General features: G+C 31.8%; 1 protein-coding gene across 4 annotated transcripts; it reads left to right on the top strand.

Annotated features, from left to right (window-relative positions):
* Positions 1 to 20,126: 20,126 nt before the first annotated feature.
* LOC107423323 (heat stress transcription factor A-1e) lies at positions 20,127 to 26,816 on the top strand. Of its 4 annotated transcripts, none has more exons than XM_016032864.4 (4): positions 20,127 to 20,625; positions 24,906 to 25,205; positions 25,293 to 26,208; positions 26,594 to 26,816. In XM_016032864.4, exons 1-3 carry the CDS (start codon positions 20,383 to 20,385, stop codon positions 26,163 to 26,165), a joined length of 1,416 nt encoding a protein of 471 aa, XP_015888350.1. In that variant the 5' UTR covers positions 20,127 to 20,382; the 3' UTR covers positions 26,166 to 26,208; positions 26,594 to 26,816. The 4 variants fall into 4 exon arrangements, 2 of the variants coding, with proteins under 2 accessions (XP_015888350.1, XP_015888349.1); XR_007242212.2 differs by adding an exon at positions 26,378 to 26,444 and having other exon boundaries at positions 20,128 to 20,625; positions 24,906 to 26,208; XR_007242211.2 differs by adding an exon at positions 26,327 to 26,444 and having other exon boundaries at positions 20,128 to 20,625; positions 24,906 to 26,208.
* The last annotated feature ends 159 nt before the right edge of the window (positions 26,817 to 26,975 follow it).

Raw genomic sequence — 26,975 nt, 5'->3', positions numbered from 1 at the left:
GCTGAATTTCAAAGATAATGTTTATTTCAAATAAACTTATGGTATAATAGTTTTTTTTTTTTTTACTATGCCATGTACAAAAGATAGTGTTTATTTGAATGGAAATTTAATTGCAAAAACTATTTTTAATATTTTTAAACATTGAAGATTTATTTATATAAGGCAAAACCTTAAAAGGCCTTGGCGTGATATTTCCTAAATATGAAGAAATCATTTTATTGGCTACTATTGGCATCTTAAAGTCATGTCCTTAGGAGATAAAAACAATTGTAGAAGATATTCAAATAGTAGTAGATATCTATGATACTAGAAATTTAGCCAATATCTTGAGATGTGCTAATAAAGCTGCTAAATGGAGTGCTAAGTAATCATGTGAACGGTAATTTTCTTCTTCTTCTTGGCTTTTCAATTTTCTGTCTTTTTGCTTTTAATATTGTTATTCTTTCATTGCATTCATGAAAATGTTAATATAAATGATATGATATTCAAACACTATAAATCACATAATAAATTTCCCTGGAACAAATAAATATATAATAGAACTACAAATCTCCAAAAATATCCATTGATAATCTTGATCTGTGATATTGCAAAATAGAAAACACATGATAGCAGTACTTTAGTGGCTGCTCTCTAACCTTATCTCTTACATTCAATAGCGATCTCTCAAAACCCTAAAAAAATATGCCGTACATATTTCTCTTTAACTTGCCTTATCAACAAAGCCTTAGCCTTTTAAAGACTAAAGTCATGTCCAAGTCACATGCCTTACCTATTAATTTTAACATACACTAAAATAATAATTTATCAATAATAATATATAATAATAATAAAATATGGATAAGCCTAATAGACTTTAAAAGAGAGTTAATCCTCTAATCCAATGGATCAACTGGAATATTATACAGAGTGTATGCCCAAGGATTCCATTGTATAAGTCAGTCTCGTTAATTCTACAAAAGCTCTATAAGTGAGTTATTGATTATGGCTAGTCCACATAATATATATATATATATATGTATATATATATTTCTCCCACTTAGACTGCATAATCATATATACAATATTAAAACTCACTTACTACAAAATCTCCCAAAATAAAATGTCATTTCATCTAAGTATATATAACATGCCAACAAGGCATAGCAATATATTATACTTGGTAGTAGAGATTCTCTTACTAAATCTTCCAAAACTATATACCATTTCAATTGAGTACTTTACATGCCATAAGCTCAGTTTACATAGTAGAAATTTGCTTTAAAATGTGCAATACCCCCAAACACATAATACAATTTCATTTACGCACTGTGTATCGACAAAATATATCAACGTACTCAAATTAGATAGTAGGGACTCAACATGGAACCTATGGCACATACATATAAATAGAATAAAAGTCTCAAAACAGGCCTCTAAATATAAGGACCAATAATATGTGTAGTAAATATCTCATAAATATATAATGATCTATATACATCAATATATTTCTCAAAAATACAATACTTAAAGAAATAAACAATACTCAACATAGATATTATTATATATTGCATAATAAACTTAACTCCCACTAACCCACTGCAATTTTTCAACAATCCCATGAAGGATAATGCTCTTCAAATATGTCTATCGGTAAGTCTTTAATCAATAGATCTGCCACCATATTGTAAGTTGGTGTGTAAACACAATAATGAGGTCCTCTTCAAGTTTCTCCTTCACTACAAAATATTTTACATCGATGCATCTTTCCCTAAATATACCTTTTAAATTGTTGGAGAAAGGCATTGTTGCAGTATTATCACAGTACATCATGATAGGCCTTTCAATGGAGTCAACCATGATGTGATTCCGCCTGAGGCCGCTCAACCGATAACCCGCTGGGGTGCTGACTCGACACGGATGAAGACTAGGCCAATCACAAGAGCTCAAATTAAGAGATTTAAGGACAAACTGGGAGTATTTATACAGGGGGTAATCAATCTCAACAGAGCTTGTCCATACTTGAAGATACAAAGCCTATTCTAAGCATCCAAGTGGTGGAAGCCGATATGGACTCGGGTGACGGTTTTGGTACATTTTTGGAGTTTGGGAAGCATGAAATGGTTCCAGTGCTTTATGGGTTCAATACATATGCCTAAGAGGTCATGGAATCAAGTTAAAGCAGCCTCAAATGCAATCAAAAAGGGCTTGTACGGACAGCCTCAACAATTTGGCCGAATTTGCTGTATTGCTTGCTGGCTTTACTGTATTTTACTGTATTAGCCTTTTCTTATTTTTCCAAGCATGGGCAACGTGTGGGACTTCATATTCAGCTTATTTGGCATCCTAAAAATCATCTAGAAGCTGATTTGAAGCTCAAAGAGGTCAAAGATTGATCAAAGTCAACTTGATCAAAAAGGCTAGCATTTTTAGTTTCCTAATTTGTTTTTACTTTTTGTTTTAGGAAACTACCATTACTTTTTGGCTTTTATTTATTTATTTTATGGAAAAATAACTTTAGGAAGGTTTTTATTTTATTCTTTCCATTGTAAATTAATTAATTCCTAATTTAATATAAAGGAATTAATTAATCAAACTTAGATTAGGAAAGGAAGTATAGTTTCAGTCAACTAGGTTTCTTTATGTGTGGTGGCTGATTTTTCCTTTGTTTTTAGGGTTTTATTTAGTGGCTTTGTAGCCTATTTAAAGGCTTATTTTTCAATAAGAATAAAACTTTGATTTGACTAAGAAAATACTTGTGAGATTAATTATCTCTTTGTTCTTTGAGAACACCTAAAACACCATTAGAGAATTGGTTGTTTTAGCTTGACTTATCAATAGGTTTTCCATCTCCTATTGTGGCGTCTTCATTATACCAAGGTTTCTAACCACAGGTTGGTTAGGGGTTGAGGTCCATTCCATTAGAACTTGAACTTAATTAAAGATCCGGGCTAATATAATACGGGTTTAGGAGCAGGTCGTCCTAGGTTCGTATCAAACCACTTCCAAATCACAAATAAAATTCTGAAGTCAAACTACATTATGAGTTGCCTCATAACACGTCACATACTCTACCTTCATAGTCAAGGATGCTATCACAGACTACTTAGTATTTCGCCAAGATACAGCTTCTCTTGCCATGATAAATATATATTCAATGGTAGATTTTTTATCATCCACACAACTTTTATAATCTGCATCACTATAATAAACTATATTAAGAGAATTGGTGTGCTGATATGTCAACATATTATCTTCAATATCCTAAAGATACTTAAAGATCTTCTTACCTACTTGGTAATGAATAAAACTAAGATTGCTCATCAATCCACCAAGCACACCTACTACAAAAGTTATGTTAGGCCATGTACAAACTTGAGCATATATTAGACTACCAACTGCAAAAGAGTAGCAAACGTTTTTCATTGTCATCCTTTCTCTATCATTTTTGGAACATTGGTCCTTAGAAAGCTTTTAACCATTTGTAGCTAGTACACCTCAAAGATAACAAATATGCATATCAAACCTTTTAAGAATCTTATAAATATAGATTCTCTGAGACAACTACAACATGTAATTAATCATATCTCAAACAATCTTAATGTCGTAAACAAAAGAAGCCTTACTAAAATCTTTCATATCAAAATGGTGACACAATATTTACTTTGTTTCAGTTAATAGGTCATTATTATTAGTAGCTAAGAGCATGTTATCAACATACAATACTAAGAGTATGTCATTAACATATAATACCAGGAATATAAAGCTGCTTGACAAAACTCGCCCAAGGAACCCTCTTAGGATCTCCCGGGTGGTCCCGTCTAATGAAGTCCTACTGAAAAATCCCTATAGAATACCACATGGAACTCCATTTAAAATATGGATGAATGAATACACACAATATTAAATAATACCTCAATATAATGATAGAGCCACAATAACATACAAATCCACAACTACAACTTATCATACTACAGGCAATAACTACACATATATAATAGGGTCACTATTGTGTTCAATACTTATGGCATAATATTCTAAGAGTATCTGTAAAATTTAAAAGTACGTCTGATGCAAATAAGTCTAGAAATATAAAGATAAATGAGAAAGATAAGTATTGCTGCCACTGTGGAAAACACGGAGTAATGGGCGATGTGCAAGATAATCTATCAGTTAACTGCTTGAATCTAGGAGAATGAATTTAAAAACAAATCAAACATGAGATAAATATATTTTAGTGAATGGCATAGTACGACAGAAAAATAATATTTTATTTATTTATTTACTTTTTTGTAAAGCTTTCTCTCAAGATTTCTCATTCCACTCTTTTGAAAGACTTCCTGTTTAAAATCATTTCACAAAATCCAAACTTGTACCGCAAAACAATATCATAACATCGATGCTCAAAAAGTATAAAATGAATGATCATTAAAATATTATAAACTAGATTAATTATGATATAAATATTGAGTATAAAATAATATAAACATAATTTTTGAAAATAATTATGAAAGTGCAGTATAAACCATAAATATCATAAAACCAATAATATACCCTAAAACATAAACAATGTACCATACGATATACCTAGCGCTGTCAAGTGGTGTTCGGTGTCTTGGAATACCATTGGACAGTAAAAGAAAGAAACCTGCAGAGTAAACCCATTTCATGAGCCTTAGCATCCTAAAGGTATCGCATCAATATAAACATGTGAAATGAACCCAACCTCACGATCCTTAATGTACGAAAGATATTGTGGCAATAATGAACTTGTGCGATAAAGAAATACTGTATAGTAAAACATAATTTAATATCTAAATCCAACCATTTGTTTAAATATTCCAAAAATTCCAAATCATCATAAACCATTTTTAAACACATAAAATTATAAAATACTTAAACTTGCTTAAAAAAATATACTACTTCCAATCCGCTTTCTCAAAACCAATTAATTTCTAAAACGAATAAAACCTCAATTCAAATACCAATAATATTTAAATATCATGATACACAATTTCACTATGAACTCATTAGAGTTTGAAACTATTTAAAATCTTGTCAAAAGTCACATAAAATGATAATATATATATGTAAAAGCTGATATTTATATATGTATAAAATAAACATTTAATTCAAATGATATATATACATAAAATAACCAAACCATATATATTGTAGTAGCATGCCTAAAATTATTTCAAAAAAAATATAACCACTCACTATACTATCGATGCTCACTCTTACTTTTCTGTAGGATCACTTGCAAGCTCAATATGAGTGCCTAGAATATAATAAAATATTCTCAGGCTCCAACAACTAAACCAAAGACGTTAGTGTGTACCAAATATCTTAAAATAATTTATACAACTATAAAATTACATAAATTGAACATAGAACGGTCCAATTACACTGCAAACCCTCTGGACCCGGTATCCAAAACTGGAAATTTTTCATCCAAAGGCCAATTTTATGAAATTGAACCTCTAAATGGGTGCTATTAATATCTAATTACACTAATTCAACCTCAATTTGCCCAATTTAACCAATATCTATCCAAACATAGTCCAAATTTATCCAGTATTTAACTAATTGATCCAAAAGTTGAAAAATCACCAAACAATGTCCAAAATTTATAAACTTTTTATTAATGAAAAATCCAAAAGATAAGGATTACAATGGTGTGCTCATCTCAGTCCAAAAGTGTTTTAGTGGCCAGAAAACTCATTGAAAAACTTGGCCAAACTCTCAGTTGATGTTTCTCTCAAACAGTGAGAAATCTTGGTGAAGGAAATGGATTTAGAGGGTCCAAAAATGGGGGAGAAGTGTGTGGATTGGCCTAAAAATGCATAAAAATGGCCAATTGATCAGAAAACTCCCAACGGTCGCTTTCGGATTCAAACAGTCGATCTAGGCGCCTTAGCCGGTAGTTCGCCATGAAATTTCATAGTTAAGGTCACATTGAGTGGTTTTCCTCTCTGTGCAGCACATGCAGGTGAATGATAGCCAATTTGGACAAAACAATGGCAACCCAGTTGGGCATTAAGCATGTTCGAGCCAACCCAGTTCTGACCTGTGGGTCTAGGGAGAGGTTTCTTAGGTTTGGGGATAAAACGGATATTTTGAGATTTGTTCATTGTTGGGCATGTTTTCCAATATTTATATAGAGTTTTGGGTCACTAACAGAGAAAGAATCGAGGCTGGTTTGGACACTGATATAAAATTGATGTTTAAACTTTTCAGAAGCATAACTTTTTATCCACAACTCGGAATTTGGCATGTCCCCAATCTATTAACTTGTATCGACATGCTCTGTACAAAAGTATGCTGGTTAAACTAAAATATTGATCATATATAAAAAAAATCAAATTTGAGACCCACCAATAATCTAGTTGGTCAAACTCATTCAAAGTTTTAAAATTTTGGATATTCTATATATATATATATATATATTGGACAGGTTTATACTACTCCCACTAACTTTCATATATATATATATGCACTTATCAACAACATTCTTCTTAAAACTACTCTTGGTGACAACTTCATCAAACTTGGAATACCACTGCCTTGAAGCCCATTTAAGACTATAAATAGACTTCTTAAGCTTGTAAACTAAATTCTCATTCCCCACTTGCTGGAAGGGAACTATTTTAACCATATGCACATCCTCACACCAATTACCATTCAAAAAAGCAGTTTTGACATTCATTTGATGCAACTTCAGGTCATAATGAGCCCCAATCACCATAATGATTCTAAAAAAATCTTTTGTGAATACAGAAAAGAACGTCTTTTTGTAATCAATTTCCTCTTTCTAGCTAAACCATTTGGTAACAAGTCTAGCCTTATACCTCTCCACTTGACCATTAGAGTCTCTCTTGATCTTAAAGATCCATTTGCACCCAATAGGTTTGCTGCCTTCTAGTAACTCAACCAAGTCCCATACACCATTTAATGCCATGAATTTCATTTTATCTTTCATTGCATTCAGCCAAAAATTTGAGTGTGAACTATTTATGGCCTCCTCATAAGTAATTAGATTCGACTCATCAATTATGTCAACCTGATGCTTCTGCAGATAAAACTTATAGTCATCATGTATAACAAATCTCCAAACCCTCTCTAACCTTCTCAAAGGCACATAAGCATTTATAGCAACTAGAACATCCTGCTTTTTAATAGTGGGTTTGCACTGATCAATCGTTGGTTTATCAATGATCAGATTAGCAGTATCTTTGTTGAGAACATTAACACTAGAAATGAAAGCACCTTTTTCTCTAAATTGGAGCTTCTTTGGACACTTGCTATCATCAAATCCAAAATTATCTTCAAAAGAAACTACCTTGTTTGACTCATCAATCCTGGTGGTCTAAGATGGATAAAAGAATTTAGAACCCTGGATCTTATACAATAGTCAACAATAGCCACTAACGGTTTTAAGATCCAACTTCTTGATTTATTAATTCTAAATCTTGACCTTATCTTTGCAACCCCACACTTGGAAATGGTGTAGGCTAGGCTTTCTCCTTGACCACAATTCACAAGAAGTTTTAAGAACAGATTTACTTGTCATTTGAATCAAAATGTAAGCCATTGTCCTCAAAATTTCTCTCCATAAGTAATATGGTAAATTAGAATTTGCCGACATGCATCATACCATATCTAACGAAGTGTGATTTCTTCTATCAGGTATGCCATTCTGCTGAGGAATGCTAGGCATTGTATACTACCATCAATGCTACACTCAAACAAATAAATTGTGAAGGGCTTTAGGTTCCATTCAATCTCTTCATAATTGCCATAAAATTCATCACCCCTATTAGATCTAATAGCCTTCAAGTTCTTATTCTTTTAAAGCTCCATCTTTATGTTGATCTCCTTAAAGAAAACCAAAAAGCCAAGTTTCTTATCAATAAGCTCAACATGTCCATAATGAGAAAAATCATCAATGAAGGTAATGAAATACCTATAACCACCCAATGCAGTTGGTGTGGAAGGTCCACATATATCAGTGTGGATTAACTCCAAAACATCTTCATACTTAATCATATCCTTCCTAATTTTTGAAGTTAGCTTCCCTTTCATACATTCAACATAAGTTGACAAATTGGAGAAGTTAAGATTAGAAAGTATTCCATCATTCACTAAGCTTTCCATTCTGTGCCTAAAAGTATATACCACAATATAGAAGAATAATCATTACTTATTGGATGTTTGGAAGTAGCAATAGGAGTAACAACAGAATTAATAGAAGAATTGAAACCATTACCAAATAAAATAAGTTGATATATATTGCCACATAAAGTTTCAAAACTAACAAGTTTACTATTCTTTTAAAGTTCAACTTGTTATTAGCAAACAAAAAACTATAACCCTGACTATTCAAAAAAGAAATAGATAACAAATTCCTTCTTATTTAAGTATATAAAAGACTTTTTGCAACTCTAAAACATATCTTGTGGCAAACTTCAACTTGATTGTTCCCAAAATATCAACCTTCACTCTTACGCTATCTTCTATATATACATGTTGGTCAAGATTGGTTAGTTCCCTTTGACTTATCATCCCCTCTTTTCTCTTGCTTTCCATTCAGCCTCCAATAATTAGCCTTCTTGTGTCTAATCTTATTGCAGTAGTTGCACTTTCTATTGAAGTACTATTTCTTCTTACATGAGGAAGAACCACCATTCTTATGTCCATTGGACTTCACATTGGAAAATTTCTTCTTATTGGGCTTGAATCCTTGTCCTTTCTTTAGAAAAAAAAAAAACTTTTTGGATTTGTCCCCTTAATGCAATACCATAGCGATGTACCTTGACCTGTTCAACTTGATATCATCCTCTTCCTTGATAAGAATGGTAGTCAGCTGCTCTAAGTTGTGTCATTCCTTTTTGATATCCAATATTCACCTGATGCTATCAAATTAAGACGGAAGGCTCTTCTATAGAATAGATCAATAACTCCTCTCCAATGTCCATCTGAAGGCTTTTAAACTTACTCTAATAGGAGAAAAGTAACATATTATGCTCCACCACTCCTTTAATCACATCATACTTGGTATTGCTTAGAACATTCAAGTAATGATGCTTCTTACTTATGTGAAACATAATAAATTTCTTTCCAATTTCTTTAAGAAGCGTTTTAGCAATGTTCACTTTTGGAATACTAGCATATATGGATTCATTCATATAGCTTTCCATCATCATCATGCAACATTTATTAGAATACTTCCAATCCTCATAAAATTTTTTGGCCGCACATTACTCGCGTTATTTGGCATATCTAGTGGATCTATCTTCAAAGTCATATCCAGCTTCATAAATGTGATATTCATTACAGAGTTTTCTTCCATTTCTAGTAATTTATCACATCCTATCATGGTAGTCATTAGCAGAATATTCGGGGTGCTACCAACTATGAAAATAGCAAATACAATAAATCATTTAAAATATAAAATAATGCAATTAGCATTTTCCAGCCCCTCAATATAAAACACAAAATATAAATATCGCTAGGGTCTTTATAATTCTAAAGGTACACATGTACTAGGTAGGTACAATCAAACAAATCACTACAGTTTAACGCATTGAACTAAATCACCGATAAAACAACTTTGAACCTGCGATTCATGGTATTCAATCAATCTCCACTGTCATTTTAAGTATCTTACAATGTAACTAAAACTACCGACAAGGTAGCCTAATCACTCGTATAGATATTGGTTCACAAGTGGAACAAAATAAATATATTGGCAATTTTATGAAATAGATAAATACCAAAACATCCTATCCACTATGTCAATATTATATTTACACCCATAAATTGGATAAAATTAGGTCCTACGGTAGATAAGAACCTAAAATTTCATTTATTATGTCAACATATATTCCATTAGTACCCATAATGTAGATAAAATAAATTCCATGATAGGTGAGTACCTAAAATTTTGTATTACTATACCAATTAGGTAGAAAGCCTCCTTAAAAAAAGTGAAACACATTCAATTTTAACCATGAATATTTTAAAACTAGACAAATTTTGGAAAGGGATTTTTTTTAATTAAATAAACAAGGAAGTAGAAATAAACGAATGAAGAAATAACAATTAATAAATAATCCAATTTTTTTAAAAATGGGTTGCTAACATCAGCATAATGACGTCACCAACCGAAATTTTTTTTTTTTGAAAAAAAGGTTTGTTGACGTTATCATACTAACGTCAGCATGAATGCACATCATGCTGACATTCTCACCCATCTCATAAAATGCCATGTAATGTCATGCTGATGTCAACATGATGATGATAGCACCAACCAGAGTACATGTATGGAGCTTTTTATAGCTCCAAGTAGGGTTTGCGGGTCGACTCATTTGCAGCAAAACAGGTCGCGCAAGGGTTCAATTTAATGGAAAATGCCTTTTCCGACCATTCCAATGGTGGACAAATTGTCCAGTGCTAGGCATTCAAAATCCAGGTCCAATTTGGACTAATTTCAACCCAAAACCAATGCCCAATCACATTGGATATATCCATGAGATTCATGTACTGGGTATTCATGTGTTTTATACCAGAATTATGAGTCAAATACATTCTATTCCACTTAAAAACCAAGATTTTACAATGTCGGGTCTTAAAATTTTGGCCAAAACAAATTTTGAACCAAAGGTGTATGTCATGTTTAGTAGTAATAGATTTTTAGATTCTCTAGAACAAAACAATGGCCATTAAACAACTCAATCTGAAAGCAAAATTAATCTCAAACAAAACCGATAATTGAAAACCAATTCTAGATAATTTTCGAATACAAAAGCAATTGGTTTACAAACGAAGAAGGAAAAAATAACTTGGATACTTTTATTTAATTTGGCAAATAATATTTAATGGAAACCAAAAATAATATCATAGATCATTAACTAAGATCCAAAAAAGTGGCTCTCATAAATCAAATTACATGATCCTCTATAAAATAATAACATAATTCATAAGTAGGTCGTGGGATTTTGTTATGTATGGCTCTAATACCATTTATTAGTGTAAATAATATTCAAATACTATAAACCTCATAGATCATATACACAATAAATTTCATGAGAATAAATATATAAATGATGGAACCACTAATTTCTAAAAACAACCATTGATAATCTTGATCAATAATCCTGTAAAATAGAAAAATACATGATAGCAATGTCTACATGGACATACTATTCTTTAACGTTCTCTCCTATAGGTCAGTAGTGATCTCTTAAAACTCTAAGGAAATACATTGTATGTGATACGAACCTAGGACGACCTGCTCCTAAACCCGTATTATATTAGCCCGGATCTTTAATTAAGTTCAAGTTCTAATGGAATGGACCTCAACCCCTAACCAACCTGTGGTTAGAAACCTTGGTATAATGAAGACGCCACAATAGGGGATGGGAAACCTATTGATAAGTCAAGCTAAAACAACCAATTCTCTAATGGTGTTTTAGGTGTTCTTTGAGAACAAAGAGATCATTAATCTCACAAGTATTTTCTTAATCAAATCAAAGTTTTAAAGTTATATTATTAATGAAAAGTAAGCCTTTAAATAGGCTTTGAAAGAAACAAAATAAACCCTAAAAACCCTAGGAAAAACCGGCCACACAAAGAAGAATTCTACCTTGGCCGAAACTTTCCTATTCCTAAACTAATTTGGATTAATTAATTCCTTTATTTTGAATTTAGGAATTAATTAATTTACAATGAAAATAATAAAATAAAAACTTTCCTAAACTTATTTATCCAGAAAATAAATAAATAAAACTAAAAAGTAAAGGTAGTTTCCTAAAACAAAAAGTAGAATAAAATTAGGAAACTATAATACTAGCTTTTTGACTAATTTGACTTTGACTATTCTTTGACCAAATTGAGCTCCAAATCAGCTTCAATATGCTTTGTAGGATGCCAAATAAGCTTATTGTGAAGTTCCCCACGTTGCCCTTGCTTGGAAGTATGAGAAAAGGTTAATACAGTAAAATACAGTAAAACCCGCGAAGAAAAACAGCAAATCCGGCCTTTCCTTCCCTTTGTGCGCAAACCACCTTGTTGGTCGGCTTTGAAGCTGATTTGGCTGGTTTCTATGACTCATCCTCCATATGAATTGAACCCATAAAGATGGGGTTCCAATTCATACAACCCGGCCTCTTTATTGTTACCAAAAATGTCACCCGACCCCGTTTTGGCTTCTATTGCTTGTATGAGTAACACAGGCCTTTGTTCTTTAGATATGGCCAACCCCTCTTGGCTATGACTTATTCCTTGTATGAAGACAGCAAGATTGTCCTTGAACCTCTTGGCTTGGGCCCTAGTGATCGGTCCCACCTTCATTTGTAATGGGTCAGCACCCCAGCGGGTTGTCGGTCGAGCAGTCTCGGGTAGATTCGCATCAGTATGTATATCTCTCTAACTTACCCTATCAACAAAGCCTCAACCTTTTAAAGACTAAAGTTATGTGTTAGTCATATGACTAACCTATTAATTTTAACATACACCGAAATAATAAAATATAATAATAATAATAGTAATAATAAAATATAGATAAGTCAAATGGACTTCTAAAGAGAGTTGGTACTTCAGGATAACAGGCAAACTGAAGTATTAAAAAGAATGTTTATCCAAGAACCCTCCTGTATAAGTCAATAAATAAGCCAATCCCACTAATAACATAAATAAGCTTTGTAAATAGGTTATTGACTATGACTAGTCCACATAATATATATCTAACAGAAAGATTATCTTTTCTTGCCAATAATAATAATAATAATAATAATAATAATAAAGTTAAATAAATATAAAAAAAGGATTAATTATACTTTAGTATCTCTAGTAAAATTACATTTTTAGTCTTAAATTTAAAATATTCCAATTTAAACTTTTAAATATCAATTTGTTGTATTTTGGTTTGATTAAATTTTTTAGCTAATAAAGATTAATTATTCGATAATATTTAATTAGTATTAAAATATAATTTATTACATTTTCAATCTTTTAATTTTAATTTGTTACAATTAAACTTTTTATTAAAAAAAAAAGCATTTTACTAACGCAAATCCTTAATTGTTAAGATGTAATAAATTGAAATTGAAGGCCTAAATTGAGAGCTAAAACTACAACTTTTATATACAAAATGCTAAAAATAATTCTAAAAAAAAAAAAAAAAGGGAAACCGAACTCGACCCAAAATTTTGGGGCCTGTTTGGCCATATTTTCTATTTTCTATTTTTGAAACATTGTTTTCAGAAATGAAAATAGAAAATGTTTTCTCTTGTTTTACGAAAACAAGGAGTGTTTGGCCATTGATGTTTGAAAACAGTTTTCAGCACCAAAAAATAGAAAATATGTTTGGTTACATGTTTTTAAATGGTTTTTTTTTTTTTTCTTTCATACAAAGAACCTTATATATAATATATGTAGCTATAATATATTTATATATATTTCTATAATATTAATTCATTCCCATATTAATGAATTATATACATAGATAATATAAAATATATATTGAAATATAATATAACTTTTTTTTTTCGTTGAATTTTTTTTGTTTATTATTATATAATAAAACATAATTGATAGTGTATAATAAAATAATTGGTGCTAATAGGAAATTAAATTTTATAAGTCTAATATAAAATCTCCAACTATAAATATCCATTAAATTACTAATTTTACATATGAATAACATAGTCATGCCACATTTGTGAAAGTTGATTTCGATAAGTTGCCATAGTTGTTGCTGCTTCGTATGACAAATCTATACTATTGTGTGATCCACTTGTACTAGATTCTTCATCTTCAATCTCTTGTTTTTCTTCTTCCTATTGTGTAAACATAACATCATTTTGTGCCCACTTTCGAATGAAATTATGTAGTGTACAACAAGCTATAACTATCAAAGGTTGTCTACTTTGCTTGTAAGGTGGCATCATTTTCAAAATTCAAAACCGCGCTTTCAACACACCAAAGCAATGTTCAATAACATTTCTAAGTGAAGAATGCCTATAATTAAACAATTCTTTTGGTCCTCTTGGTTGGCGACCTCTACCATGATATTCTTGCAAATGATATCTTTAACCTCGAAATGGAGGAAGAAAACCCACGGTACATGGAAATCCAGAATCAACAACATAATATTCACCTAACAAGATACAAAAAATGAACTCATGTATGGAAATCTTTTATACTAAAAAAAATCAAATAACACAATAATTTTTTTATGTTTACCTTCTTTAGGTAATGAAAATTTATTCTCAGATCTTGTAATTGCATCAAGAAAAACTCTTGAATCATTTGCAGTGCCCTCCCAACCAGCATAAATGAAAGTAAACATCGTGTTGAAATTGCATGCACATAAAACATTTTGAGTCACTATAGATTTTCTACCTCTATAGCTAACTTGCTTTTCAGCAGGACCATGTGCGCTTATGTGTGTGCCATCAATTGCACCAATACAATTCTAAAAACACCAAAATATTATAGTATTAGTTTTAAATAAGTAACTAAGAGTAACAAAATTCATAAATTATATTTACAAAAGCAAGTATTTACCTCAAACCATGGAAAATATTTTGGATTGTTGACGATATGAAGGCAATGGAGAGTTTGTATGACATATCAATTCTTTTCCAAGTCTACATATTGCTCTTAGTGTCAAAGTGAAATATCTATCCACAGTTTTAAGGGAATGTTGAAAACGATCCGCTATAAGTCTCATTCCCACATTGTGACCAATTATTATAAGAAACATAGCAAGTGCTTCTTCAACTCTAACTTCTTTAGTATCTTTCAAATATTCATGCTGCTTCAAACAAGTACAAAGAGAAAGAAAAGTATTTTTGTCCATTCGAAACAACTCATAGCATGTTTTTTCATTCCCATTCAACAATTCTGTTATAAAATTTTGACCTCTCAACATTGAAGTTCTTTGAGGTATTTTTTCTAGAAAACGTTCAGTGTACTCACATACATCAAGAAACATCATAAAGTATTGAAGCTCTTCATCTGAACTAGAAGAAGAGGAACTATTTATATCATCCATAGATGAGTTTTACCTATTGTCCTTCCTGCATATAATATTAAAATATAAATATATATTAAGATGAAAGAATTAAAAGATCTCAACTTCTAAAACAATTTAACCATCCAATAATCAAGCACACCATTAACCAATTGTAGGCAAACATAGCATTCATTTGAACATATCATCTAAACATATAAAGTATAAAAATCCAAACATATAAAACATACAAAAATCTAAAAAAATCTAAACATATTATTCCACAAACATTAAACCGACAAAATTAAATCCTAATATATCAAATCCTACTACAGATATAAGTATGATATAGGATAATCTAACTAAAGACTATCTAACCAAGCCTTCTTCCTAGGCGAAGACATATGGATAAATATCTCTCTCCAATCTGCCTCTCTCAACTTTTCTACTGCTTTAAGATAAGTAGCATTGTCAACTCCATCTATTGCTTCAAGAAGGCTCACACATGTAGCAATGGAACAATCTTTTGCATTACCAATACTATTATCATCCACACTATAGGAACTTTTATATTTTTCTGCCTTAGCTTTAGCAACTTCTGTCTTTGCCTTTGCTATCTCAGTCCATGCTTGGATTGCATCACTCATTTGTTGTGACCTAGTTTCCTTTTTACTTCTACGTTCTGAGCTAGATGATGCAGTGCATTTCCTCAAATTGCTTGTTAATTTATAGAAAGTAGAAAAGGGATCATCAGGACTAATGTTAACATGTGCACTCTCAGCCTCCAATTCCATCTCATCATCAGTATTGGGTGGATCATTAGTAGATGCATGACGAAACACTCCAATAGCAGTTGACTGGTTAAATATAATTCCTAATAGCTTTTAATGCTCACATCCTTTCTTTCGAAATTGAGTTGCTTTAGGATGCACCTAAAAGAATAAATGGTATATTCATCAACGTATAATAATAATAATAATAATAATATATTGTATATACTCAAACGAAAGTACATATACCTGTATATAGTTTTGCCACATTTCATCTATAGCATTCACAGTATTAGTTTCAGCATCCCAACCAAATCCAGTTTGTTGCAATAGCTCACTAAACTCATGATGCTTACTTTGAAGCCTATTGAATTTCTGTTTAATTTGCTTCATGTTGTAGTTTCTTTTAGACTTATTGTTTAGAGCTTCAAGCATATTAGTCCATTCCTTTGAACTGAACTGACCATCTTTCATACCACCTTTATTTATCAAATCTACCATAACATCTATATAAATCTTTTCATTGGTAGCACCCCATAGAGTTGAATCATCACCACCATCATTTTCCATAGTTGACATCGTACAAATATACTACAGAAACAATAAACAGCAAAATTGAAGCAATCATCATAAACATTTCTAGGAATTTAAAAGTTTCAACAAAGGCAATCATCATAGAAAGTGAGAGAGACAAATTCCATGCTGACACAAAGACAAAACAATCAATGAAAAGGCAAGAAAGATTATCAACGTGAACATATTGAACATGTGCAACTTTACATGAATTTTTGACCAAAATGTCGCAGCCTTACATGATTTTTGACCTAAACGTTATAGCCACATGCATTTTGTCAAACTAATTACACACATGGAGGGTATGGAAGATTAATCTACATTCATATCTCTAGCTCCTATTTCCTATCCATTTCTTTGCATGTCTTTGTTAGTCAATTCTATATGCAACTCTTTTTTTTCCCCCACAAAAATGGCCCACTTCTTAATTTATTTCATCAAACTCTGTGAAAATCGAAGTTTTTCCAGTTTCTACAGATTCTTTTTTTTTTTTTTTTTTTTGGTGCTGCTTATATATATATCTAAAAGAAACCACCACAAGAAATCTCCACCTAAACCTTTCACATTTGAATCTGTGTTTTATATAAAAACTATTATCTTCTATATAGCTTTTTACCCAGATCACCAAAAAAAAAAAAAAAAAGGCATAGAAAGAAATTCAATATGGCCAAAAAGTTGCTCTTTATGAATGACAATGTGGGATAGTTTGGAATATTGTCTAAATGAATACAAGCAGCAGTTGATCTGAGGATCAATGAAAATATACATATATGCACAACATGTTATATATATATATATATATATATATGTTTTAAGTCATGTTATTGAAGGTAAAGGATTTATTAAAATGTGTGTATTTTTTTTTTCTTTTTCAGATCAGGGCTTTCCATGCTTTAAGGTCTAAGCGTACTATAGTAGCCTAAAATTTGACAAATAAATCTTTCAAAGATGTGGTATATATATAGCTGTCAATACCTTCTTATCCTGCCTCTCGGCCACTCATTGAACAACAACAACAACCCAAAAAAAAAAAAAAAAAAGAACCCTAACTTTATGATTAAATGAAATTCACAGTTGAATTAGACAATTGGAAGGAAGCTTGGCAGGCTTAGCGGGCTGAGCAGCAGCAGCAGCAGAAGGAGCTATCAGGTTTCTTTGGTTTTTCTTAAAATAGAAACTCACAGTCAAAATAACCAAACAAAAAGAAAAGAAAACTCATTATGTTTTTTTTTTTCCTTCTACTCAATTAAAGTAGGTAGAAGAATTTTTCAAAAAGGAAAGGTTTGCACCCACTTTAAGGGTTGTGAGCAAAGCATAAGAACAAAGGATGCTTTCATTTAAGAAATTTCAATGAAGCTACCACAGACCAAAACACACAGAACATCTGTCTGACTTTTCAACATCAAAACTTTTGCATGAAATTCAATCGCACATGATCTGAAAATTCTGCCAAGTTTCACAGAAGTTAAAATAGTACAAAAATAATGTTAGATATTATGAAGTTCATTTCAACCATTGAATTCTCTAGTAATTGTCACTTTTCTTTTTGTAGTAATTAAAATTTTCCATCTTTAATACTTAAAATTGGTTGGAATTTTATACTTGATTCTTGACATGTTTCTTTATTTATTTTTTTTTTCTTTCCTAAATTTGAATTTATACCACATAACTTATAGAACAAATTTTGATGAACTTATATCTTCACCTTTAGTATACTGCTCTATCTGTGTGTTTCTATAAGAACTCGATGATTATATCATTAGTACCTTAACCAATTATGTCTCTCCAGAAACAAAAGAACTTTACTATGTATCTTTTTCACTTGTTTACCTTTTTTTCGCCATATATGTGATAATAGGCAAATATTTATGCAGGTTTTATTGTTGATGTCTACAGCTTTGAATGTTGCTATACATGAGCCTTCTAAAGGGCTAGGAGATACTGTGACACCAGAGCTGCGAACAAGGCAGCAACTTATAGCACAAGTCACAGACTGATCCATGTCAGTTGCTTAAGAATTTTGTTAACTTTCTTAAATTACCTTCAGAACATATCGGTTCTTTCAATAAGTACAATTTGAATAAAATAGTTGCATGTAAGGTTCTAGATTAGATGATTAATTGATAAGAGTACTGATCTGTTGAGGGTGCGTAATTAAATGGTTTAAAATTACTTTCAATTAGTGCTTTCAACTTTATACTAGTTTCTAGCACTATCACTACCATGTCATTTTTGTACACAATTTGTTGAAAAATATTAAACAAGATTTCAGTGAAGCTTGAATTGGCTTTGAAATTTGGAAGTTCATCCATATTTACCTACATTTTCCTTGGTGCAAAGCTTCTGTAAAATGTTTCCATTTCACACAGGTGACTGGAATCTGTGTCAATGTCTTATAAGAAACAGTTGAAAAAGAAATATGTTTCTAGAAAATCGGCGTAAACAAAGTTATTATATTTATAAAATCCTGCTTAAAAGTTATCACTAGAAATAATTAATATATCAGAGCAAAAAAAAAAAAAAAAAAAAAGAAACGATTAATAGATATATATATATATATATATTATTTTTACAGTAGAATTATACAAGATCGATGACTTCCCTGAAACCTCATTAAACTTGACTAACAAACTTAAAAAACTTACAAAAATGATTTGTTGAGAGGAAACTTGAGGAGCCCCTAATAGACAAGCACTTTATGTACATAGAAATAGAACACTGAGAAGAATAATGAAGAACAGAGGAAGTAATAGCAGAATTTGATCGAATAATAATAATACATCGGACAGAGCCTAACCAGAGTTAACTAATTAGCCAACTAACTATCCGACTCGGCACTGATAAACAAAGATTAGTTTTTCTTTCATTCGTTTAGATATAGTTATTCTTCAACATATCATATTCAGGACTTAAAATTGAATTTGATAACTGGACACCACCCTTTACATCTCAATCGCACATGATTTGAAAATTCTACCAAGTTTCACAGAAGTGTGGAGGAGGAGGAGAAGCAAGCTTCTGAGCAAGTTGGGTTGAATTTGAGCTCCTTTTTTTTTTTTTTTTTTTTAAATTTTAGGAATGGCAAGCCCAACAGAGGTAAAAGATAGAAGTTTCATCGAAGACGTCGGGAGGAAGAAGAAGAAGAAAGAAAGTTGTAGAGTATCGTGGAATTGGTATGAGACTCAAAGGCTAACCAAGAAAAATTCACAATCAATAATAGGCAATTAAACCCAAATCGAACAAAACTACAAACACAATTTATCAACAAAAATACAGAATCCAACTAGTATATCAGTATAACAGTATAGAATGTTGAAAGATTTGAGAAGAGAAGAAAAACCTGATCGGTGAACTTGAGCAGAGATTTGACCAAAATTTGTTGAGGAACGACTGGCTATTTGAGATCTGTTCGATGAAGGTTAGTCAATGTGCGTGGGTCGAAGAGAAATAAACATTTCGAAAGCCAGTGAAGGAGCGGGTCGAGTGGTGAAGGTGAGAGAACAGTAGAGAGGCGAAGGTGAGAGAACAGGTGGAAACATCTTTTTGATATTTTTCCAATTTTTTTTAAATTTATTTTCTAAATTTATTTGTAGAAGCAAATGACTATTTTGTTATTTTGAAAATAAAATTTTATTTTTAAAAATAGAAAACTATTCTGAAAACAGTTGGCCAAACATGCGTTGTTCTTTTGCCAACCCAAAAATAAATGGTGCCCAAACCCACCGAAAAAGAGGAAAAAAAAAAAAAAAAACCCGAAATATGAAAGGTGTCCAGATTGAGAGAACCGTCTTTATGAATGGGAAGCCAAAAGAAGACTTGTTTTTAGGTGGAATTGAATTCCACTCGACTTTTCGTTCCACGTGGAGAGAGTCCGACTCCTTCAACTGATTTCATTATCAATTGAGGATTTTGGATTTTTCTTTTATTTTCTTTTATTTTCTTTCCCTATATTTCCTCCCCACCAAACTTTCTCTCTCCGTTTTTCCCAAACAGCAAAATTCCCGCAACCCCCAAAAATTTTCTCGCTCAAGAAAACGAAAAATGGAAGGAGGGGCTCGTGGAGCCGCATCATCGATCACCAACTCCGGTAGTAGCTCACTGCCTCCGTTTCTGAGCAAAACCTACGACATGGTCGACGACCCTTCCACCGATTCCATCGTCTCTTGGGGAAGCAGGAACAACAGCTTCGTCGTACGGAACGTGGCTTTGTTTGCCAGTGATCTCTTGCCCAAATACTTCAAGCACAATAATTTCTCTAGCTTCGTCAGGCAGCTGAATACTTATGTGGGTTAACTCTCCCTTCTTGCATTTCTACCCCTTTTTTTGTTTTTGTTTTTGTCTGTTGTTATTTTTAGGTTTTATTGCAGCTTCTTCATCTTAAAGATGGATGGATTGTGATTGTAAAAACTGAAGAAAGATGTGATTTTGGTGCTGGAAATGGTTTGTGAAAGATTGTTTAGTCATAGATACATGACCAATTGGAACTGATATGCCAGAATCTATATGCGGTTTAACTGAAATTAGGGAGACAGAGAGGGGAAAAAAAAAAAAAAGAAAAAAGAAAAAAGAAAAAAGAAAAAAGGTTCGTAAAAAATTCTCTGAAAATTTACTCAATTAGCTGAAAATGTTTGAGAAAAGTGCTATTTAAACTTTTGGCAAATATGCTATACACAGTAACATGTCTGCATATAGTAGGGTTTGCTGACATGTTTGTTTACTTGCTTGTTTGTATGAGTTCACAGCTAGGGTGGTTTGCCATTTTAAAAAGGTAAAATGTATGGAATTTCTGATTTATTTCTTCTTTATAGTCTTGCAATTACTTTTTTTAATAATTGTTTAAAATCATTGAATTCAGACTAAAACTGCTATAAAGATTTTTTATGCTATTAGTTATGAGCTTCTGCAAGGCTACCACTTGATTCTAGTGTCACTTTTTTCTTTTTTCTTTCTTTTTTTTTTTTTTTGAATTTTTGAATTTCCGTTTTTGCGCAATACTCTGTGCTTGGTTGCTAGCTCGCTAGTACTATAAGTCATGTATAGATTGTTTTAACTTTTGCTAGCGTAGGTACTTCATTATTTTGCCATATTCATTCAAAAGGAATTTTGTTTTTGGTGATATTTTTTGCATTGATTCTCTAATTAAGTAATTTATGACTCATGAGGACTAATTTAAATTGGAGGATGTTCACATATGAATTGATAGAAAAATGTAGTAATCTAGGTTGTCCGAACTCTTACAGATTACAGGTCTCAAGAAGTGAGCCACTTCTGTTAAGGATTGTTAATTTTAACTACCTTGATGCATTATTACGGTGAATGGATCTGCACTGAGGGTTTGTTATTTTTCTCCTTCCTCACTTTTGAAGATAATTTATTTGGGAAAAAACTTCTTTATTTCTTTTTGCTTCATGGATTCTTATCAAAACTTGTACTATAGAGTAGATTTTATTTATTTATTTATTATTATTATTATTTTTTTAAAAAAATAATATTTAAAAAATTCTCTTCTTTTATATTTCTATAAGACTTGGCAACCGACATATGCCTTTTCCTCGTAAGTTGCATTATTTATATGTTCAAATGTTTGGTGCATTTTATTATTGTTGGTATTTGAATTTGCTTTCTTACTTGGTTTATTCATCATTATATGTGAAAATGCAAACTATGACATGTGTATGAATTATATGCAATTCAATTCAATTTGTATGTATTTAATCATTAATCATGTAATATTAATTTATCACACAATGATTGATCATGCTATGTTTCTATGATCAACAGCATTATTGGTCTAGAATACTTTTAACTATTATTTTATTAACTGCTTTTGAAGAAGTATTTAAGAAATTGTCTGCTACTGCTTTCAATTTAGATCATGTGCAGGTGATTTTAAGCTAGGATTGTTCACCTCCATCTGTTACAATCGTTCAGTTAAACTACATCATTAGTAAATCGTGTAACCTAGTATATTGATCACATTCTGGAAAATTGCAGGTCAGCTAATGCCTTGATTGTTATACTCGACTTGGCCATTTTTGGGTTAACATGGAGAAAAATCATCTATTTAATTGGGTCTGCATTGTAAGATAGAAGAGTACTCATAATTACACCAGTTTATATTGTGAACATATTTTCTCTGGTAAGTAGATTGATACTGAATTTGCGTGGTCTCTTCTTTTATTTTCTTATAAATTGTAATTATTTTAATATTCTTAATGTTAGATTTTTTATTTTTTATTTTTTATTTTTTATTTTTGTCCCACTGAGTATTTTTAGTTGAATTCAATGTTCAAGTTCAAAAATAAAATTTATTTTTAAATGGATTAATAATATACAATTTTGCATTTTAGAACATGATATTTGTAAATTGTAATAATACAGCTCGTTCAGCTGGTAGTTTTTTTTTTTTTTTTTAATTATTTTTTTATTATATTATTTTTTTCAATTTCAAATCATAATACCTGCCTCTCCAATAATTGGTGATTTCAATTTGTATGTTCACTTAAGGTCAAAAAGTGTTTTCAGCAGGCATCTGATTATGCCTTGAATTCTATTTAACTTGTTCTGCCTCCTTTATTGTTTAAATATTTATGGATAGTAGTCAATCACCAATAAGTTATAGAATGATTGTACTTTTCATGGAGCTAGATAAATTTTTAATGCTCTTTTGATAGGAGAAAATGGATTAAAATGGAAGGTGAGCATTTGAAGTGTTTGTTTGGGTAAAAGAAAGTCTAATTTTTTTGACTTTAGATTACCAGGAGAAAATTTCTATTGTTTTAGGGACTATATTGTTGACAGATACAGAAAATTTTCTGATGGGATTGTAGGAGTTTAAATTTTACTAGTTATTTGTGGTTTGAAAAGGTTAAAGTCGATGACTGGAAGTTATAATGAACTAAGAATATGGTCTGTTGGAAATTGTAGGTAATTTAAGAATATAGAGCTGCTTGAAGTGTGGCTTAAACTAGAAAGGTTTGGATTGTAGTATTAGGGGATTGTGATGGCAAAGTAATAAAATAGGATCCACTTCTGCTCTAACTATAGAGAAGACCATTGTTTCAAGGTCGCCGGGATGCATAGAGTCACAGAATGGGCATGGATTGGCTTCAATTATGAGTTTAATCGAATCTAACTAATATTGAAGAACCATCAATTAAATGAGAAATTGTTCTGAACTTCTAGCCGTAACATCTCTGAACCTTCAAATTAAACAATAAGCACCTAGGAATATGACAGAATTATAAAAATCCCTAGAGCTGGATTATAAGAGAAGGGATTAGCCATATTTGTGGGACTTCAAGTTATACCACTTCTCAGTGTTGGAAAAAAGTTGCAATTGAGGTGTTACATATGTAAGTTGAATGTAACTAAGGACAAATGATACTCAAGTTAAATGAAATAAGCAGGGAAAAATAGAGAATGTATAATAAGAATTTTTAGAGGAAGTTTTTTTATTAATTGCTCGTAACTATAAGTGAGATTTCCTTCATTAATTTCTTTAATATCCTTATAAGTTATCAAAATTTATGACAATCAAAGGGTTGAATGTAACAGGCTAATTGTTTTGTTCAGTTTATGCTTATTTGCATGTAAGGTGAAATTTACATGTGATGGTTGACCCAAAAAAAAAAAAAAAAAAAAAAAAAAGAGAAATTTACATGTGATGGGGAGCTCGTAACTATAAGTGAGATTTCTTTCATTAATTCCTTTAATATCCTTATAACTTATCAAAATTTATGATAATCAAAGGGTTGAATGTAGCAGGCTAATTTTTTTGCTCAGTTTATGCTTATTTGCATGTAAGGTGAAATTTACATGTGATGGTTGACCCAAAAAAAAAAAGAAAAAAAAGGGAAATTTAGATGTGATGGGCTTCACTCTCCCCTCCCTTTCTTCAAGACAATATTATAATATCCACCTTTATCTTTGATTTTGAAATTAATTTAATGAATGCACATGAGTGAGTTGGTTCTTGTGGACATAAAACTAGAATTATTCTATATTGTTGATCAAGAGTTAATGTTGTTTGAATTGAAGTCCATGCACTGTTACCTTCATCTTTGTAGTGGAGACTAGAATGAGAGCGGATGTAGTTTGAACCATTGAAAGTTATCAGCGTTATTGGGAGTGTTGCTTTCGGTGTTTTTTTCTATTCTGGTGCTTATGTTGTGGTTAACAAGTTGCTGCAATATAATGTTCTTTAGAAGCTTCTCTAAAACAAGTTATTTTGTGTGGTTTTTCTCAAAGATTAAATTGAAGTCTTTCTCACAAGTTGCAAATTTTGCATTGTTGTTTGTCCCTCTTTTATTTAGTCTGAATATATGTAAAAATTTTCTATTTTGTAGACTCACTGAATAGTCTGTCATCATTATGAGGAGTTTGCTTAATTTTAAATTGACATTATGTAATTGCATGATACTGTAAATGAGGTGATGGCTTGTGTGCTTAAAAGGAATTATTCAAGTTTCAGCTGTGCTTATTTGTATCTTTTGATTGATAATATATTGTTTTAATTGAGTAAAACTAGAATATTTTGGTAACTTTATTCATTTTGATTGAAGGGCTTTAAGAAGGTTGACCCAGACCAATGGGAATTCGCAAATGAAGGGTTTTTAAGAGGTCAAAAGCACCTTTTGAGGAGTATCAGCAGGCGAAAGCCAGCTCATATGCATAGTTATCAGCAACCAGAAGTACAGAGCTCTACGGTTGGGGCATGCATTGAGGTGGGGAAGTTTGGACTGGATGAAGAGGTTGAAAGGCTTAAAAGGGACAAGAATGTTCTTATGCAGGAACTTGTCAGGTTGAGACAGCAACAGCAAGCTACAGATCATCAGTTGCAAAATGTTGGGCAACGTGTACAGGTAATGGAGCAGCGTCAGCAGCAAATGATGTCATTTCTTGCAAAGGCTATGCATAGTCCTGGCTTCTTATCCCATCTTGTGCAGCAGCAAAATGAAGGTAAAAGGCGCATCACTGTAGGCAATAAGAAAAGGAGACTCCCAAGGCAAGGAAAAAATCCTACAGCTGAGCATGGAATTAATTCTCCTGATGGGCGAATGGTGAAGTACCAGCCTTCAATGAACGAGGCAGCAAAAGCAATGCTCCAACAGATCTTGAAGATGAATACATCTCCTAGGCTGCAACCAGGGGTCTGCTATCCTGATGCTTTCATGTTCAATGATGTTCCTTCTTCCAAATTAGACAGTGGGAGAAATTTTAGGCGGATTTCGGAAGTGGCCCATGCGGAGGTTCCACCTTCTGCACAATCCTTTATGCTTGAAGAGACTGGCTTTAGTGTCACTTGTCCGTCTGAAGCTATTTCTGAGATCCAATCTTCCCCCCTTGTGGTTGCTAATGATGCTAAGGCAGCTCAATTTTCAGAAACGAAGAGACAGAGTCCTTCAGAGGACAAGGTTTTGCCTGACTTCAGTCATATGCAAAGCATGAACACACAAAGCACTGCAGAATTCCCTGATGTGAACTTTTTGAGCCCTGAGACTACAGATGCAGAATATATTGATATGTCAGCAGTTTTGGATGGGACTATGCCTTCAGAAGCCGATGCTTTTTCTCCTGATCCTGATGGGGAAATGTTGGATGGGGTCCATAAGCTTCCAGGAATCAATGATGCTTTCTGGGAACAATTTCTCACAGCAAATCATGGAGACACTGATGAAATTAATTCATGTTCTGTAGATGGTGAAATGACCAAGGATCAGGAATTGCAATTAGGGAAGGAGAATGCATGGGACAAGACTCAAAATATGAATCATCTTACTGAGCAGATGGGGCTTTTGGCATCTGGGAGTGCAAGGAGTTGATCTGTCTTTCTAAATGTATATACATCTTTCTAGTCATCCAGAGGTAAATTTTTAACTCATGTTTATCATTACAAGAATGTTAATTGTCAATGTCACTAAAAGGCCTATAAAATGTTCTTTTTGATTATTGCATCCTTTAATTAACATTCTTTTCCATGCAGCATTTCATCAAATTTATGTACCAATGGTAATTTATCTATTTTACAATACAGTAAAATATATTGACAAAGTAAATATTGCATTGTCCTTGATATCTACCAGACATCAAGAAATAACGTGGTAATTTTTTTATTTTTTATTTTCCAATAGATGTGCATTTCTTATTTACCTGAATTCCTGAACCCTAATCTGCCCAATTAAATTATTAAAATTTTCAAGCATATGATTGGTAGGTTCCCATTTTGCATATTTATACGATCTTTACACAGGTTGGTGTTATACACTGCTGAGAAGCAAGCTTTTCTTCAAAGAGAAATGACCAGTTATGATGGTTGAAGTTTTAGAAACCCTTTTGCTCGTATGTATTTCTTTGCATGGTTTAAGACCTATCATGGACATAAAGCTTGTCATAGCAACTAAGTATGCATTTCTTTTTATGGGACTCTCGTCATTAATAATGCTCACCTTTGGCTAAAAGGTGCCTTTTTTTTTTTTTTTTTTTTTCCCTCTCTCCCTCTCTCTCTCTCTCTCTCTCTATATATATATATATATATATATTTTCCTTGTTACTTTAACACTGAATGACAGAATGAGAAGGTTTTGACTGGCAATTGGCTACTTCTCATCGCTTAATTTCTGTAGTTGTGGGGA

The sequence above is a fragment of the Ziziphus jujuba genome, chromosome 3 (genome assembly GCF_031755915.1).
Source record: "Ziziphus jujuba cultivar Dongzao chromosome 3, ASM3175591v1".
Lineage (NCBI taxonomy): Eukaryota > Viridiplantae > Streptophyta > Magnoliopsida > Rosales > Rhamnaceae > Ziziphus > Ziziphus jujuba.
This window is presented reverse-complemented; position numbering and strand designations above follow the sequence as displayed.